The 19,671-nt window shown below is 45.4% G+C and overlaps 1 protein-coding gene across 12 annotated transcripts in view; it reads left to right on the top strand.

The window, feature by feature from the left end:
• The window catches only part of hth (Meis homeobox homothorax), a 541,136-nt gene that overhangs the window by 57,520 nt on the left and 463,945 nt on the right, over nt 1-19,671 (top strand). For 10 of the 12 annotated variants that reach the window (XM_086532858.1, XM_086532857.1, XM_043026120.2 and 7 more), the window contains exons 4-6: nt 4,774-4,824; nt 7,800-7,850; nt 14,057-14,263. In XM_086532858.1, the coding sequence (XP_086388984.1) occupies nt 4,774-4,824; nt 7,800-7,850; nt 14,057-14,263 (309 nt within the window). Of the gene's footprint in view, nt 1-4,016; nt 4,068-4,773; nt 4,825-7,799; nt 7,851-14,056; nt 14,264-19,671 lie in introns of all 12 variants that reach the window. The other 2 variants (XM_086532856.1, XM_043026098.2) reach the window with 1 other exon arrangement.

Raw genomic sequence — 19,671 nt, 5'->3', positions numbered from 1 at the left:
TCTCTCTCTCTCTCTCTCTCTCTCTCTCTCTCTCTCTCTCTCTCTCTCTCTCTCTTTTACTCACTATATCACAAGGGTTATCCCCCCCTCCTTTTCTTTCGTGGTTTTCCCTACTCACTCTTTTATCTCTCTGTTGGTATTTATTCCTCCCTCTCCCTCTCTCCGTCTCTCCTCCCCTTCTACGCAGTGTATTTTATCGCTCCACTTCCCAGCTTTCTATTCTGGTTTTACTTTGCCCGTCCTTCACTTTTTTATTATTTTTTTTTCCTTCCTACTCTTTACTTTTCATTTCTCTTTTTCTTTATTCCGTCATGTTTTTTTCTTTCTTTGATACTCTACTCTATTGTCTTGTTCTGTCTCGCTACTCTCTCTCTCTCTCTCTCTCTCTCTGTGTCTCTTCCTCTTTCTCTTTCTCTCCACATTTTCGACCTCCGGCACCCCTTTTGACACCCAGAATCAGGAATGTCAATCACCCCTTTCCCCTCCCCTCCTCTCCCCCTTCCCCTTCCCCCTTTCCCCTTCCCCTTCCCCTCTCTGCCCTTTCCCCTTCCCCTACCCCTACCCCTACCCCTTCCCCTTCCCCTCTCTGCCCCTCTGACATCCATTACAAATTATAACGAGTAGTGTAAAGTCTGCTAAAATGGCTGGAACATCATACGGGAATGCAAAAATCTACTCCGGAGCACTAAACACGAATTTATCGGTCAGGGGCGATGTCATGGAGGGGTAGGGGGGTAGGGGTAGAGGTGAGGGTGGGGGTGAGGGGATGATCTCCCTGTCATGGAGGGGTAGTGGGGTAGGGGTGGGGATGGGAGTGAGGGGGATGATCTCCCTTTTTCTCTCTCTCTACCTTTCTGCCCTACCAATAGCCCTGCCCCCCCCTCCCCAATACTCCTCCTACCCTCCTCTTCTCTGGTGGATCTGGGTATGAAGAGGGTAAAGTGGGGGGGCTTATAGGGATGAGGATATATGGGGGGAAGGGAAGGGAGGGGTAAGAGAGGGGGGGAATGGATGAGGGGAAGCAAGGGTTTGGGATAAAGCAGAGGGGAAAGGGGAAAAGGGGAAGGGTGATGTCTGGTGGTGATGGAGAGGTATTGTTTTAATTTTTTTATTATTTTTTTCCTTTTTCTTTATCGTGGGTCTAATTTTTAGGGGTCGGATATATTTATTTTGTCTATTTACCCCTCTCCATTAATTAATATCCCTGTTCATTCATTTAGGCAGTTTTAAAACGCACACACACACACACACACACACACACACACACACACACACACACACACACACACACACACACACACACACACACACACACACACACACACACACACACACACGTTCATGCATATTTCCTATAGTTTTGTAGGCTAATACAGGGCAAGAGGGCAGGGGAAGGGGGGGGGGGGGGAGGGGGAAGAAATAAATGGGGGGGCGATGGGGGGGTGATCGAACTTTTCACCGGCTGCAAATTGTGGTCTCTCCTTCTTGTGCAATTGGTCATGCAGACGCTAGCGGGTGGAGAAAGAGAGGTGAAGAAAGTGGAAGGAGGTGAGGGGGGAGGGAGAGGGTGAAAGAGGTGTTTGGGAGAAAGAGATTGCAACAATAGAGAGGAGGGGAGGAGAAGGGTGAGGGTGAGGGCGAGAGGGGTATTAGGGAGTGTGGGGGCGTATTTAAGACTGAAACTAACTGTATCTGTAAACAAAAAACAAAAAATAAATCCAAGGAAGGAGAAAGAAGTTTCCTCCTTCTGCAAGAATCTATGTCTTATTCCCGTGTCAGAAGCGAAAAAAATAAAAGATAAAACAGAAAAGAAAGAAAGAAAAAAAATATAAAAATCATAGGAAAAGAAGCAAGCGAGAAAAAGGCAGATTAGAATGGTTAGTGCAGTGGCTTTTGGCCCGTGGTTTGTTTTGTTTATGTCGTTAGTGGTTATTTACATGTGTTTTGTATTCTTTGATAAGTTTTCCCCGGGCACAGATGTTGCATTCTGCCGCTCGCCGAGAAGTGTTGTTTGTGCAACTTGTTACAAGATGCTAATTTAGTGCCGATATGTCTCCTCGAACCGCCAATGCCATTTGCTTTGATATAAGATGAGCGAAAGAGAGAAAGAGAGAGAGAGAGAACAAAGAAGAGGAGAGAGAGAAAAAAATAACGTGGAAGACAAGAAGCACATTGGAAATGAATTATGGCAGCACACAAGAAACAAAGTGATAGGAATAAAAAGAAAAGAGAGAAAGAAAAAAGAAGAAAAAAAAATGTACAAAGTGTTCAGTGTCCATTGTACATACCATGGTGAGTGTGATAGTGATTTGTGATACTCGTTTCCATCACGTGATCTACAACAGAAGAACAACAGAACAACAGAAAATTTATTTTCAGAAGAAACCGAATACCAAGAAGAACTAAATAAGGAACAGTCTTTGAGAGATGTGCAGAGAGCGAATGAAAAAAAAAGAAAAAAAAACTTCAAGTACACGTAGACACCAAGTGAGGGGAAAGATGGGAAGGGGAAAAGGGGGAAGGGGAAAGGAGAGCATTAAGGAAAAGAGGGACGAAAGGGAGGGGAATTGGATGGGAGAGGGGGGGGGGGGCATAACCCTAAGCTATGAAAACCTTCCAGTGATAATCCGATCGAATATATGTTCTTATATTGGGTCATCGTGACGATTGCATGCTCTACGGCGGCTATTAGAGGGAGAGAGAAAGTGTGTGTGCGTGTGCGTGCGTGTGTGTCTGTGTGTGTGTGTGTCTGTGTGTGTGCGTGCGTGCGTGCGTGTGAGTGTGAGTGTGAGTGTGAGTAACCTCTCTAATAGTCACCTATTTTGAAGGCGTGACGAGCCTCCCTGTTGATTCATCTCCTTCCTGTCTCCTTACCTGAGTCCTTCCTGTCTTGTCCTTATTCGAATAAGATTTGTCTATTTGTAAGATGTTATAGTTATAAGGCATTAGGAAATAAACCATATATATTTGCTCACAATTTGTATTTGTATTTCATGAAATATATTTTCCTTGAACATGACAATATTTAACGTAAAACTGTGATGATATTGATATATTTTTTAAAAGAAAGTATTCATCTTGATATATCAGACAAAAATTGATCACATAGAATCATCAATTTAATTAATGCAATACCCTATATGTGTATGTCTTTTACAAAATTTCCTTTGCAGGTGGTATATCAATGTAAATTTTTTAGCATTTATCATGATATTTGCAACGTAACTATGACCCCAAAAAACTTAATGGAAGTTTTGAATCATTCTATTTTTTTCATGAAGTGCAATTGTTCATTATAATTTTTTTTCGATGTGTTTGATTTTTTAAAAATTAGTTCGTAAAAATACTTCTTCCATTTTGTTTTGGGTCTCTTTACGTTTGCTTGTTCCACGTTCCATTATCACTCATACCTTTATTCACCTATTTATCACCTTATGTATTTCTCCGTCTTCATCGCTCCGCCCCCTCTCCCTCCCCCCTCGCCCACTACCCCCCATCCTTACCTGCCATTCACTGTTTGGGTTTGTTTTAGTTATATATTTTTTGTTATTATTATTTTATAATAATAATGATAATAATAATAATAATTATTATTATTATTATTACTATTACTATTACTATTATTATTTTTATTCCTTTTGTTCCCAATTTTTGCGTTTTGTCCCTTGTCTTTATCGGCCATTTTCTCTTATTTCTACCTCCTAATTTGATATTTATTAATATTATTTATCACTTAATCAAAACTCCCTATTCATTCACTCATTAACCCCCCATCCCCATCCCACCTCCACACCCCCATGCCCTCCCCCCTCCCCCCTCCCCCACCCCCATCCACATCCCAACCTCATCCTCTTAACCAGCCACCCTTACCCCCAACCCCACCCCCACCCTCATCCCCACCCACCCCCACCCACACACCCACCCCTCCCGAAAGAAAAAAAAAGAAAAAAGAAAGTAAAAAAAAAATAGATTCAAAAATGCAACTTAAGTGGTGTTGTTTCTCCCTCACCGGGCAGCTCCGTCACGAGAAACCCTACTACTACTCACATCCCGAAGTTGACAGCATGGTAAGTCACCGTCATCATCATCACCATCACCATCATCACCATCATCAGCACTACTATCATGTGTCAACGTCACTCGCCAGGGTTTAGCTTCGTTCTTCCTATTCCTATTCCTTTGCTTTGCTTTGCTTTTACTTTGCTTTGCTTTCTCCTCTGTTCACTATTCTCTCTTTTTTCTGTTTCTTCTCTTCTCTTTTTGTTTTTGTTGTATTGTATTTTCTTTCTTTACCGTTCTCTTCTTTCTCTTTCTTTCTCTCTTTTTTTCTCTCTCTTTCTCTCTCTCTCTCTCTCTCTCTTTCTCTCTCTCTCTCTCTCTCTCTCTCTCTCTCTCTCTCTCTCTCTCTCTCTCTCTCTCTCTCTCTCTCTCTCTCTCTCTCTCTCTCTCTCTCTCTCTCTCTCTCTCTCTCTCTGTCTATCTCTCTCTCTCTCCTATTCTCCTCATATTCTATGGTCTTCTCTCTCTACCTACCTCTCACCCCCCCCCCCTTTCCCCCTCCCAATCTACCCCAAATCCTTAACCCTCCCTACATCAACCCACCCACCCATACACCCCTCAATCCACCCACCCCACTCACCCCGCTCACCCCACCCATTCACCCCATCCACCCACCCACCCACCCGCCCACCTAGGAATCCGCGGGCGGGTTTTTAAGTAGCCAGCCTCTTGTGCGAGAGTCGAAACTTAGCCCGTGAATTTTGCTTTTTGCAGATTAGACAGGAGAAACCCTATTATCAGGCAAATCCAGAGCTTGATAGTTTAGTAAGTAAAGGCGCCAAAGCTTTTTCTCTCTCTCTTGCTCTCTCTTATTCTCTCTCTTATTCTCTCTCTCTCTCTTATTCTCTCTCTTATTCTCTCTCGTTCTCTCTCTCTGTCTTTCTTTCTCTCTCTTATTCTCTCTTTCTCTCTCTTATTCTCTCTCTCTCTCTCTCTCTCTCTCTCTCTCTCTCTCTCTCTCTCTCTCTCTCTCTCTCTCTCTCTCTCTCTCTCTCTCTCTCTCTCTCTCTCTCTCTCTCTCTCTCTCTCTGTCTGTCTTTCTCTCTTTTTTTGTGTTTATTGTTTATTTTTGGTGTGTATTTAGTCATCTTTGGATTAAGTGATTAAAGAGTGGAGAATTATTTTCTTAGATTTATATTTAAAAAGCAAATCTAGATTAAGTAAAAGTTATATGGATATATAACTGTTTAAGTATTTGATTATACATGTGTATGATTAGTAAGCATTTATATGTCTATGTAACCATGTGTAAATATAATATAAAGTATGTTTAAAATGTATGATACATGGACCTCAGAAATCTAATGTATAAATGCATAATTCCATAAATTTATTAATATTAAGCAATGTGGTATTTGTGTTACTAAGTTGATGAATGTTTAATTTTGTAACTCTAACTAGTTATTAAAGAAGATATTTAAATGTATATATGTGCAATGTGTCTGTTTAACGTAAGATGTTGCTAAGAAAAATGAAAACTAAAAAACTTAACCAGGTCGTGGAAAATCCCACCTAATATTAATTAATTGTGTTTATTTCGTCTTTTAGGGATAGGCCTATATTATTTTGCACAATTTTTAATAGGCTAATAGTCAGAGTTTTATTTTGCAGTGATTTTCTTCCCTCTGTGTTTGTTTGTGTTTTCCCTTCTAGAAGCGGATAATGGGGAAACTATTACTAGGACTATTATGTAGAAATTTCGGGTGTTGACAAGAGCCGGTGCCTAAACATTGACGTATATATATGTATATATATATATATATATATATATATATATATATATATATATATATATATATATATATATATATATGTATTATATATATTTCCTCATATAATACAGCTTTTCATGATAACGGTAATCAGTATTATTAATCTCTTTATCTATTTGTAAGGTCAGGTAAGGGCGTGTGTTTCACTCTCTCTCTGTTCCGTTCAGTAGCGGAAAAGATGACTTGCTAAGTCTTAAAGAGTTAATTAAAGGACAAAAGGATTTAAGGTGAAGGTTATAAGTTAAGCTGAAGGTTACAGGTAATTAATAAGATTAACTGCAATAAAGAAAATTACCAGGTAAAGACGAATGCTGTAGGTAACAGGAAAGGTTATAGGTCGAGAGGTAACGAAAGGGGCTCCTTGGAGGTCCTGCGTAGTGAGCGTGGTAGATAGGAGCCAGCCTCAGGAGGCGATAATTAGCGGGAGATAAATGGTGGGACCAGCAGTGCCCACAATGCCGCAGCAGCTGTCCGCGGCGGCATAGTGTACCTGTGCGCGGAGGGCATGATGCGAGCGCGGCCGCCACCTGTCGCGGCGCCCACGGACGAGCCGGGCGGCGCTGGGCGGCTGGAGTTGTGTCGCAGCCATGGGCGTCATGCGTGGTGCATGGTGGTCCCGTCCCTTCGTCATGCGTCCATGCGGCGGCCGCCACCGTGCGTCGTCAGTGTCCGGGGCGTCCGCTGTAGCGAGGGCGGCGGCCGGTATAGCGGGGCCTGCTCAAGGGGCTGTGATAGAGCGCCATTTTGTTTGATTGGTGCGTTCGGCCGGGCTGGCTGGCTGGTCGTGGCGGCTCACGGCGGATGCGCCCTGCCTGTTAATATGCAAATGTGTTGCAGAAGCATCATGGAGGCAGTTGGCCGCAGGGCGACGAGGATTCCCGCTCGGCCCGGGCGGCGCGACCAGACCCGGGCGGCGGCCGAGTGAACGTTGAGCTCGGCCGCCGCGGAGGGACCGGAGGGGCGTGGAGGGCAGTGGAGGGCAGTGAGCTCCCAAGGCGCAGTTGAAAGCAGTCGCTGTTGTTGCACGACTAATCATGTGGAGAGACGAGTGGAGCTCAGCTGTTTGGGGAAGCTCATCTGGCCCCGTCTCAAGGCCCGCGCCGCTCTGCCAGGGCCTCCTCGCGCTCCTGTGGCCGGCTGCGGCGGCGGCGGCGAGAAGAGGAAGAGGAAGAGGAGGGTTAGGACGCCGTGGTTCTCGGCGGGGAGGGGGAGGGGGAAGGGGCGAAGGGACCCAGGCCTTTAGGAGAATAAACTTGCGTTTAAAAAAAGAAAGGTCGTTCTATTCAAAGAATGACTCGAGAGTTCAAGGACGGAGATCATCATCACTATCGGCTCGTTCTCGGATTAAATTAACTTCAGATTGAATGAATAAAAAAGACGCATAGGAAATAGAGAGACAGAGAGAGAGAAGAAAACGCAGCTTTTACAAACCCCCATTGCGGACAAACACCATCATTATCCAGGCTTTGATCTGGCTAATAGACGTATGGCTTGTCGACACCCGCGGTAGGATAATCCGCAAAAAGCCCCTGGATTAAATCCTTGATTCTTTGAATCATTAAAGAAGATATCTGTAGCTGGTTATGAGAATCCACTGTTAGGAGGGATGTGGCTGACGGGTATTTTGTTACCGAGGATAATGACATCCAAATGGTTAGATTAAGGAATTAACCAACACCTGGTACGTTGTCTTTATATCTTGAGGTATTTCTTTTATCCTAATGTCTTGTGGGTTCTCTGTTAGCATGGATGGGGATGATAAGGATTTTGCTACAGATGATAATGGTATCCAAATGTGCATTGTTTTGAGTGTGTGTGTGTGTGTATGTATGTCCGTGTGTTTATGTTTATGTCAGTCTGTCCGTATATATACGTATGTACGCATATATTTTAAGGCCCTTTATTATTATAATCCAAACTTTGTGTATGTGTGACTAAGCCGCGCCTCTTTTAAATCTCTCCCTACAGATGGTTCAAGCGATTCAGGTTCTTCGGTTTCACCTCTTAGAGTTAGAAAAGGTAAGGCTTAATGATTTCGTGGAGGCAGTCTTGACACGCTGCTTGTTCTTGCGTGCAGTTCTCTTTATCATTATTATCATTCATTGTTCTTGTTATTATTGATATTGTTGTGATTATATTTGTTGCTGTTGTTGTTATCAATATTAGGAAATTATTGTAATCAATATTAGTAAATTGTTGTTATCATTATTAGTAAATTATTGTTTGGTTAGTTGTTTTTATTTATTTTTTTAGTATTATACTTGTGTGATTTTGATTGTAATTCCGCATGGATCTGACAATATATTTACGGCGGTTTTTTATGTAATGTTATGAAGTCCTGTAGGTTTCGTTAATCTCGGGTTAATGAGATGGTTTCACGGTTAACCTTTTCTTATTTATTTTAGGTTTATCTCTATTAGTGATTTCTCTCTCTCTCTCTCTCTCTCTCTCTCTCTCTCTCTCTCTCTCTCCATATTCCTTGAAGATAGAGATATGTTTTCCACTCTCCCTCTCTCTCTCTCTCTGTCTGTCTCTCCTTCCCTCCCAAATCTTGTACCTCTGCCAGCCAACAGCAAGGAAAACAAGTTTTTACTTTCCTCTCTTCCTCCTCCTCCTCATCCACTAACTTCTCTGTACGCTATTTCGCATCATAGGCTTTTCACGGCCATTTGAAAAAGTACGATTTTCACTTTTCATTCCTTTCCGGTGGGAAGTTTCTCTGCATTTCCTTTTATTTTTATTTTCTGGTTATTTCTTTATTGGTACTGGTATTTTTGTTCTTTTTGGCTTATAATGTGTCCTGTCTGGTTTATTATCTGCATCCATATATATATATGAATGTGTATATATCCCGTTCACGGATTCTAGAAATTATTTGAAATTGCGTCCTGTAAGGAAAGGAAAATCACGTGACTGCGCCCATACAATCTTAAATCTAGTTGTCTGAGCAGAGTCCAAGCACAAGTACGTATGTAAATTCTTCCCGTGCTTCCTCGTGCCATTCGGGGCGTGCCGAGAGGTGGCCTTTGTCACGCCTTGTGCCTTTTGGAGGAGGAGATCGAAATCAAATAAGGCGCCAGGAAGAGGAGGAACAGCAACGTCGGCCACATTTGTTTGGCCGATCAGCTGGGCTGCGGCGATCAGCTGATCCGTATTCTCATTCCTTCTTGCTCGTTTTCTTTCTTTTTCTTCTTCTTCTTCGACTGCCGCGAGGAGGAAATTTGTCATAATTTTGGTTGTCGAGTGATTGAAAGTTGGTCGATTTTGGTGAGCTTGTGGGATTTTTTTTTTTTTTTTGTTCTTGTTTTTTAGAGAACAGCTGTGCTCTTGCATACACTGATTTGCATATATTAAGCGGTTGTGAGTAGGTATTGCACGTGTGTGTGTGTGTATGTGTATGTGCATGTGTGTGTGTGTGTGTGTGTGTGTGTGTGTGTGTGTGTGTGTGTGTGTGTGTCCGTGTGTCCGTGCGTGCGTATGTCCGTGCGTGTTCGTGTGTACATATGTTCTTGTAAGTATATGTACACGTGTACGTATGGCAGTAACCACTACTCCTTAGTAATTGAACGAGATGCCAACTTTTTTCCTCCTAAGAAGCGACTAGAGGAGAGGAAGCTCAAGGGGGGAGTAGGGGGGGGAAGGGGAGGGAAAAACAGCGTGTATGGTGGATTAGAAAGATGTTTTTGTATAGACGCTGCAGTGGCATGGCATGTGCCCGGGAGTTCAATTATAGAGGAGCTTGTCTGGCAGTTTTACCCCCTCTCTCGTATGCCCAGCATTCGCTCTCGCTCTCTCTTTCACTTTCTCTTCTGTGTCTTTCTTATTCTTTCTCTCTCTCTCTCTCTCTCTCTCTCTCTCTCTCTCTCTCTCTCTCTCTCTCTCTCTCTCTCTCTCTCTCTCTCTCTCTCTCTCTCTCTCTCTCTCTCTCTCTCTCTCTCTCTCTCTCTCTCTCTCTCTCTCTCTCTCTCTCTCTCTCTCTCTCTCTCTCTCTCTCTCTCTCTTTTATTCTCTTTTTAATCTCTCTCTCTCGCTCTTTCTTTTTCTTTAATTTCCCTCTCTCTCTTTCTCTTTTTCTTCGCTTTCTTCCTCCCTCTTCTATCTTTTGCTTTCTCTCATTCTTTCGTTCTCTCCCACTTCCTCCCTACCCTCCTTTCCTCCCCCCACTCCCCCTCCTCCTTCCCCCACTCCCCCTCCACCCTTCCCCCTTCCCCCCTACTTCCCCTCCTCTCTTTCCCTCCATATCTCACTTTCGCTCTTACTTCGCAGACCAGTGTCGTCCTCTTTAATAAGTTCACTTTAGTTACGAGAGTATTTAAATAAGTCGCAATCTCCCGGCCGACGAAATAAATAAGCGCCGTGCAAATGCCCCGTGACAAAAATTCAATGCTCACCGTGGCGACAAGAGCGGCGGGGAGCTGCCAGATGCTATCAGACGGTGAATTACGACCCCTGTATCTGAAACGTGCGAGCAACAATCTTTATTGGTGCACTTGCAATTTTGTAGCAGCGGGGACCCAAGAATAGAAACACCGTAGTTGATTGGTGATTATCGCTTTCTTTTGTCGTTTATTTTTGGTATTTGTTGATTTGTTGTTGTTGTTTTGGTTGTTGTTGTTTTTTGTTTTTTTTCGGATTTTCTCGTTACGTCATTTTGAGTGTTTAGAGGTGTTGTAGGGGGTTAGGGTGGGGTGGGAGGGTGGGTGGGGATAGGGGTAGGGGTAGGGATAGGGGTAAGTGTAGTTTTCCGTGGGTTAGGTTTCCGAGGCTAGAATGTATCCAGAGTTCTTCGAAGGGGTGATGACGTTTAGTTTGTGTGAGTGTCGCCAAAATGCGGCGTCGGGAGGATGTGTGTGCGTGTGTGTGTGTGTGTGTGTGTGTGTGTGTGTGTGTGTGTGTGTGTGTGTGTGTGTGTGTGTGTGTATCTGTATCTGTGTGTCTTTTGATGTTCTCACGGCTTGCCCTTATGACATCCCACCCACTCGGGGCCACCCAGCCTCCGCCCACCCTCAGACCACCCTTTGACTTCGCTTATCTCGCAGCTTCCAGGTAATAACTATTGGTTTCGAAACGCGCCTAGCAAGAGTCAAAAAGAGGGGCTTGAGTCTGTTCATGCCAACGCACTCTTTCCTAAGGGTTCTCTCGGGCCATCAACACACTTTTGTCTTTCTGTTTCTCGCTCTCTCTATCTTTATTATTATTATTTTTTCTTCCTTGCTTGTCAACTCTGCCCTTCCTCGTCCCCCTCTTGCCTCTCTCTCTCCCTCACCCCCTCACCCCCTCACCCCTCCCCTCATCCTCTCCCTCCCCTCTCCCTCTCCCTCCATCTCTCTCTATCACCATTCCATTTACTCATCTCACCTTCCCTTCTCCTCCTCCTCTCTCTCTCTCTATCTTTATCTCCCCCTTCCCCTTACTCATCTCCTCCTCCCCCTCCCCCCTCCCCCTTCTCTCTTTTTTCCGGCATGTCGCCACCGGTGCTAATGGTTTCCTAGGATGATTTAATTCAGAGGGAGATGTAAAGCATTGCATGTACCTTCTCACTCACCCTCCTTCCTCCCTCCCTTCCCCATCATGTTCCCTCCCTCCTCTCCCCTTACCCCAACATTCTTCCCTCCCTCCCTCCCTCACCCCACCATCCTTCCCTCCCTCCCTTCTCCTCCCTCCCTCATCCCTTCCTCTCCCTCCCTCCCTCCCTTCCCCATCATGTTCCATCCCTCTCTCCCTTCCCCTTCCCCCCCTCCCACAACCCCCACAGGTGAGGAGGAGGGCACGTGGGCAGAGCAAGGGTAGACGGGGTCCGAGGGTGAGGGGAGGATGAGGGCGAGGGGCGAGGGGAGACTTGAGTTTCCCCTCAAAGGAAGCGTCCAAAAATGTCTAGCATGATCTGCGTCGCCAAAGAGGAAAAGGCTGATTGGCTTCGTCCCGGTTTAGATTGGACTGTTTTTGTTGTTGTTGTTTTTTTTTTTGTTGTTGTTGGTGTTCTCTCTGCGTCAGTCTTGGCGTTTCAATTTCTGGTTGTTTATATATATATATATATATATATATATATATATATATATATATATATATATATTATATTATATTACATATTATTTATATATTATCCTTTTATTATTTTTACTTCTCGTTATCGCTTGCTTGTTTTCTCTCTCTCACTCTCTCTTTCTCTTTCTCTTTCTCTTCCACCTTCTCATGTTACTCCTCTCCTCGCTTTCGTTCTCCATTTCCCTTCACACCTCCCCCCTACCCCCCAACCCTCCACCCCCACCCCCACCCTCACCCTTGACACGTCAGGCGACACGGCTAAGACGTCGCCAGCGGCGTATCGGGCGCTCTAAGTGTCTCCTGACGTGACAAGACGATGCACGTGATCCCGTCATCACCCGCGGGGCTCTCGCGCTCTCTCTCTATATATTTCTCTCTTTATCTCTTTATCTCTTCTCCTTGCTTTCTCCCTCTTTTTATTTCTCTATTCTCTCGTCTCATTTCTCTCTCTCTCTATCTCAATCTCTATCTCTCTCCTCTCCTCTCCTCTCTTCTCCTCGCTTTCTATCCTTCTCTCCTCTCCTCGTTTTCTCTTTCTCATTTTATTTCTCTGCTCTCTCCTCTCATTACTCTCTCTTTCTCTATCTCTCTCTCCTCTCTTATCACCTCCCCTCTATCCCTTCACTCTCCTCTCCTTTCTCCCCTCCCTCCCTCCAGTCCTCCCTCCCTCCCTCATTCTATTTATCTCCCCGTCCCTTTCTGTCTTCCCCCCTCTCTTACTCTATCTCTCTCTCTCTTTCTCCCACTCTCTTTCTCCGTCTCTCTTTCTCCTCCCTCGACCTCGGCCACTCCAAGAACAGCTGGTGTTGACTGCTGCTGAAAGGGTTACGGAAAAGACGAGTTTGGATATTCTAGTAGGGTCTATATGCTCTTTATTTATATACACAATATATTCAGTATATGCCAAAGGCAAAACAAGACGCGAGGGGGGATGGAAGGGACATATGTCATATATATGTGTATATATATAATAATATATATATATATATATATATATATATATATATATATATATATATATATATATACATTCTATATATTTTATTATATATATACATTATATATATTATATTATATATATATATGTTATATATATTATATATATGTATATATATTATATGTATATGTATATTATATGTATATGTATTATATGTATATTTATGTATATATATACATATATATATAATATAATATAATATAATTTTCTCGTTCTTTTCCCTGTCCTCCTCCGCCGCCATCTCAAGGAGCATAACGATTCCTCTGCTAATTCTTCAGGAGTTAATCATTTATGCAAAGTTTATGCCGAGCGTGTATTCAACTGGCTTGGATAGGCGACCCCCCCCCACCCCCCTTCCCTTCCTTCTCTTCTGCCCCCCACCCCCTTCACTAGATCTTGTTTTCCTTTTGTCCCTTCCTCTTCTCTCTTCTCTCCCCTCTCTCCTACCCTTCGTCCTGGCGCTCTTCCCCCTCCTCCTCCTGCTGTTCCCCTACCCCTAACCCCTCCTCTTCCTCCTGCTGTTCCCTTACCCCTAAACCTCCCTCCTCCTCTTCCTCCATCTCTTCCCATCCTTCCTCCTCCCCTATCCCCCTCCCCTACCTCCTATCCCCCTCCTCCTCCACCTCCTCCCATCCTTTCTCCTCCCCCTCCTCCCATCCTTTCTCCTCCCCTACCTCCTATCCCCCTCCTCCTCCCCCCCTTCGCTGGGGCGTCTGGTAGTGACAGGTTAAAGGGGGTAGACACTCCCCGCCCCGCACGAGCGCCTAATCCCCTCGAAGGCGTGTTTTCCCCTCGCTGGCACCATTGGCTGCAGATGATTTAAGGTTTACTCCTGTTGGCACGTTTTAATCCGGATTTGTGCCGGTGCGTGGTGCGTTTCGTGAGGCTGTGCGGCCGATTACGGTCTCATCCGCACTCGTCTTTTCGCCGAACGCACGCACGCCGACGCGGGCTTTTCGCCTCGACCGGGACTTCTACGGATTCGGTTTTGCAGTCTGTGTTGTTTTTTTTTTGAGTTTCCGTGCGTAAGATTGTCAGATCCATGTGAGAGTTCGTTGATGAATCGTGGCGACGCAACTCGTGGGAATCGACGCCCCGAATCGAGTCGTTCCCGACGACGCCACCGCCGCCACCGACACACCGATATCTGACCCGACTGTTTTTTCTCTTCCCCCGCCCGCAGGTTCACGAGCTGTGCGACAACTTCTGCCACCGATACATCTCTTGTCTGAAGGGTAAAATGCCCATCGACCTGGTGATTGACGAGCGCGAGGGCCCCAAGCCAGAGGTCTTGGGCCCCGGCGACTCGAACAATAACGCATCGGCGGTGGCTGCCGGACGGGCATCCGCCGACACCACACACACCGACGGCGCCTCCACCCCAGACGTGGTAAGTACTCGGACTCCTTTTCCTTCCCCACGCGGGGGGGTTGTTTGGCTTTGTTTATTTTAGTGAAGAAAAGCTATGGTGACGATGCTGCGAGAATAGGCGGGTTTTTTTTTTCTTTTTATGGTGGGAAAGTGATGAGCTGGGAAGGTGATGTTCCCATAGTGACGATGTAGAGGAAAGTATTCCGATATATATATATATTTTTTTTCAATATATGTTTTTGTGTTTCGTGGTGATCAACTCGAAGAAAACCAAGTGATACGAGAATATAGGAGAGCGGAGATGTGGTTTGGATTTTGATTTATAGAATAGTGAAGAAAACAAAAACAAAAGAAACTGAAGAGAAAAAGGCGGTGCTTATCTAGAGCCAACCAGCAGAGTTTGTGTTGGACCGGAGACGATGACCCACGAGTCACCATCTCAGACACAGAAGAAGGAGAAGACTGAGAGATACCTGGAGAGGGAGGGTCCGAGGGGCGACCGAGGAGGGGGGGATGGGGGGAGTGGGGGTGGAACTGGTGCTGGAGGGGAGAGAAGAGAGGGTCGAGGGCGGGTCAACGCTACCAAGAGCAGCGGCAGCCATAACAGCCCGGCCATCACAATCAATGGCCAGCCATAAAATTAGTCCCCGAAGAGTCGCTCTGGGATCATCACAGATCCCGGAAAATGAAATCTGGCGTCGTGGCGGGCAGCAGCAGGAGGGGGAGAGAGAGAGAGAGAGAGAGAGAGAGAGAGCGAGAGAGAGAGCGAGAGAGACAGAGACAGAGACAGAGACAGAGACAGAGACAGAGACAGAGACAGAGACAGAGACAGAGACAGAGACAGAGACAGAGACAGAGACAGAGACAGAGACAGAGACAGAGACAGAGACAGAGACAGAGACAGAGACAGAGACAGAGACAGAGACAGACAGAGAGACAGAGACAGAGACAGAGACAGAGACAGAGACAGAGACAGAGACAGAGACAGAGACAGAGACAGAGAGAGAGAGAGAGAGAGAGAGAGAGAGAGAGAGAGAGAGAGAGAACGATGGAGAAAAGGGATCACCAAGAACCCCTACCCCCAAACTCTCCTTCGCCGCCGCCTCTGCCTCCTCCTCCGCCGCCCAAGTACGAGCCACGTAATGCGTTTCCCTCGAAGCCTTTCCTTATGCATCCTCTAAGATTCAGGCATTTGAGAAAACACACGAAGGAGGTGCAGGGGAGAGACGGTCGGCGTAGGGGCGCCGTGCCCTCTCACCCTCTCACCCTCCGTCGAGTGACCGATGTAACAAAGCCTCTGTGTGTCTGTTTGTCTGTGTCTGTGTGTCTTTGTCTGTGTCTGTGTTTCAGTGTATGTGTCTGTGTGTCTGTCTGTGTCTGTACACGCTGACGACGACGACTTCGACGACGACGACCTCCTCCTCGGCAAGCGGGCGGAGATGCAATAAAGCGGGTGTAGGTGCGCCAGCGAGCAATCTCGGTAATTGACAGCAAGTAAAATATGGCCGCCACTCCCGCTTATGAGGCAGGAAGGGCAGAGGACGAGGAGCGCGGGAGGCAGTGAGAAAAGAGGAGGAGATGTGAGGAGAGAGAGAGAGAGAGAGAGAGAAAGACATGCTCGGGAAGGGATGGGAAAGGGGAGAAAAATGGACGTGGGGAGATAAAGGCAGGGAGGGACGGGAGGGGAGAAGGGAGAAGGGAGATAAAAAAGAAGGGGGGGACGAGAAGGGAGGGAAATAGTGAGGGAAGAGGTGATAGGGAGGAGGAGGGGAAAGGCAGAAAATAAAAAGGAGTTGGGGAGATAAAGGAAGGCAGGGAGAGAGGGGAGAAGAGAGGATTAGTGAAAGATTATGCCAGCGGGGATAGAGAGAAAGGGGAAAATAGACTGGACATAGATAGGCGAAGTACAAGAGACACTAGAGACAGAATCAAAGAATCCAGAACGGAAGGAGGGGATAAACACGGACCAAGATAAATGGACGAAGGTGAAAGAAAAGGAAGAGAAAGAAGACGCCGCGAGAGGGGAATGGCGTAGCGAAGAAGAGGGGAAAGCAAAGAGGATAATAACAAGGAGAAACGAGCCAAGGATAAGATAACAAGAGAAAAGACGAGAAAGCAAACGAGGGGAGACAGAAGAGGGAACATCTTGGTAAGTGGCAGAGGCATTAGGGTCGGCGGGAGAAGAAAGGGGAAAGAGAGGGGAGAGGGATAATGACGAGAAACAGGGAGGGAGTGAGGAAGAGAGAGAGAGAGAGAGAGAGAGAGAGAGAGAGAGAGAGAGAGAGAGAGAGAGAGAGAGAGAGAGAGAGAGAGAGAGAGAGAGAGAGAGAGAGAACGAGAGAGAGAGAGAGAGAGAGAGAGAGAGAGAGAGAGAGAGAGAGAGAGAGAGAGAGAGAGAGAGAACGAGAGAACGAGAGAACGAGAGAACGAGAGAACGAGAAAGAGAAAGAGAAAGAGAAAGAGAAAGAGAAAGAGAGAGAAAGAGAGAGAAAGAGAGAGAAAGAGAGAGAAAGAGAGAGAGAGAGAGAGAGAGAGAGAGAGAGAGAGAGAGAGAGAGAGAGAGAGAGAGAGAGAGAGAAGAACTATTGATGATGGTGGGACAGAGATGGGGGCAATTAGAAGGTCAGGGTTGAGGGCCGAAGTAGAGGGGAAGGAAGGGGAAAGGGCGGTCGTGGTCGCTAGAGAGTGAGGAGAGGAAGGAGGAGAATGAGAGGGAATGAGGAGTGAGGGGAAGGAAAAGGGAGATGAAAGAGAGAGTGAATGAGAGGGGTTTGAGGAGTGAGGGGAAGGAAGAGAGAGAGAGAATGAGAGGGGATGAGGAGTGTGGGGAAGGTATACAAAGAAGAGTAATTGAATTCAGCGTAGAAGACCAAAGAATCTCGAAAAATAGAAGTAAATTAAGGACAAACTAAAATGAGGAAGATGAGGGAAAACCAAAGTAGAATAGAGGGAATATGAAAAAAAACGGGAAAAAACGAGAAGAAAACGACTCCTTCCCGGGAAACGACTCCCTTGACTCTGCGCTGATGACATGACGATTCGGTGGAGGGGGGGGGGGTGATGACGTGGTGATGACGATGCGAGCTTTTGTGTTTATATGTTATATCGTTTAGAGGAAGGAAAAGAGAGGGGATGGAGGGAGGGGAAAGGGAAGGGGGAAGAGGGGAGAAGGGAGGAAGGGAGGGACAAAGGAAGGAAACAAAAATGGGAAGTGGGAGAGGCGAGTGTGGAAATGAGCCAAACATTTCCTCCAGTTTTTGTGAAATGACTTTGAGGAATTTTTGAAAGGGTGTGATGACTACAGCTTCCCTTCTCCACCCCTTTCTCCCTTTTCTCCTCCCCTTACCTCCTTCCTTCTTCTTCCTCCCCCCTACCCCCTTACTTAGAGAAACCACACCTGGTTGACAACAAAGAGGGAAGCGGAGGAAGAGAGAGAGAGAGAGAGAGAGAGAGAGAGAGAGAGAGAGAGAGACGGGGGGAGGGGGAGGGAGGGAGGACACAAGGGTGACATTTGATTCTCTGTCTTTCTCTCCCTCCCTCACTCTTTTTACCTCGCTCGCCTTTTTTTTTTCTTCCGTCCGTAGGAATTTTTTGGTGATAAAAACGTCAATTTTTTGGATTTATCGAGCTCATTAGCATAGGCACAGCCATGCGGATGTAAAGGACGGAATGGTGGGGGGGAGCGAGGGAGCGAGCGGAGATAGGAAATGGGGAATGGGGTTGAGGGAGAGAGAGAGAGAGAGAGAGAGAGAGAGAGAGAGAGAGAGAGAGAGAGAGAGAGAAGTTGACAAACAAACAAACCAAGAAAGGGGAAAGCGATAGAGAGAGAGAGAGATATGCAGTAGAAGAAGAAAAAAAAACAAGTAGAATAGCAAAGAAAAGAATAACACAGTCAAAAAAAAAGAAAAAAAGCGAACCGCCGAACCGAACCATTCCAAACAACGAGATAAGTTGAACTAGAACCGCGTTGCAGAGACGATACAGAATGCACACCTGCAATTAGGAAAGGTCTCTTTTTTATGCAACAGGTGACTTGCCTTCGTCCGGTAGTTAAAACCGGATAGGTAAATAGGTAAATGATATTCCTTGTTATGATAAGGAAACATGATAAGAGCCGCTAGTGATAGTGAACATTATGTGGTGTCAATGGTGATAATGATGGGGATTCGTGTGTGTGTGCGTGTGTGTGTAACATTGCGTCATTATGTGTATGTGTACGTGTGTGAGTGTGTGTGTGTGTGTGTGTGTGTGTGTGTGTGTGTGTGTGTGTGTATGTATGTGTGTATAACATTGCGTCATTGTGTGTGTGTGTGTGTGTCTGTGTATGTATGTGTGATTGTGTATGTAACATTGCGTCATTGTGTGTGTATGTGTGTGTATGTGTGTGTGTGTGTGTGTGTGTGTGTGTGTGTGTGTGACAGAGAGAGACCCCCTTTGTTGAAGCATGTCAGTGTGTTCAGACACACACCACCGGCTAGGTACTCAATAAATATGTATTTGTTTTCCCATTGAACGTCACGAGAGGAACATAGGTAAGATATAGGTAAGGGGGGAGGGGGATAGTGGGTAGAAAGAGGGGAGGAGGGGGGGTAGAGGTAGGGAGTGATTGAGTGACAGGCGAGAGATAGGAATCACACTTGCCAGTTATCGAGATTCATGAAACGAAGCCGTCTGGCCACGGATCCGAACGCGATCGGCGCGAATCGACAAATTGACGAAGTGAATGACCGCCTTTTTAGTTTTTTTTTTCTTCCTTTCTTTCTTTCTTTCTCCTCTTCTTCTCTCTCTCTTTCTCTTTCTCTTTCTCTTTCTCTCTCTCTCTCTCTCTCCCCCCCCCTCTCTCTCTCTTTCTGTCATTTTTGCTCTATTTTTTATTGAATATATATATATATATATATATATATATATATATATATATATATGATATAATATGTATATATAATATACATATATATTTTTTTCTTTTTTTGCCTCATTTCCCGGATGTTCCAGATTGGTTATCTATTTATTACATTGTTAATTGTCCGTTATCCATGTTACTGTCTTTTTATTATTATTATTTCATTTTTTTCCATTTTCTCACTTTATTGCCCCCATTTGTGCCGCTGATTTATAACTTATACTTAAATGATATCAAGGAAGTGGAGAAGACTGATGAAGATAAGGAGGAAGAGATAAAGAAAGAAAGTGGAGAGAGAGAGAAGGGGAGAAGGAAAGGGAGAGGGAGAGAGAGAGAAAAAATACCTAAGATGAGGCGATTATTATTTTTATTTACTTATTTTTTATTTAGTAACTATCTTCCTTCTTTTATCTCTTCATTATTGTCCTTCTTTGAATCCTCCACTCCCCCGTTTCTCCTCCCCTTCCTCCTCCCTTTCTCCCCTTGCCCCCTCCCTTCTCCCCTCCCTCCTCCCCTTGCCCTCCCCC

This window comes from Penaeus japonicus, unplaced genomic scaffold (genome assembly GCF_977035675.1).
Source record: "Penaeus japonicus unplaced genomic scaffold, GWHDUDI00000001_assembly GWHDUDI00000038, whole genome shotgun sequence".
NCBI classification, from domain to species: Eukaryota; Metazoa; Arthropoda; class Malacostraca; order Decapoda; family Penaeidae; genus Penaeus; species Penaeus japonicus.
The sequence above is the reverse complement of the archived record's forward strand: the minus strand, read 5'-3'. Positions and strand labels throughout refer to the sequence as shown.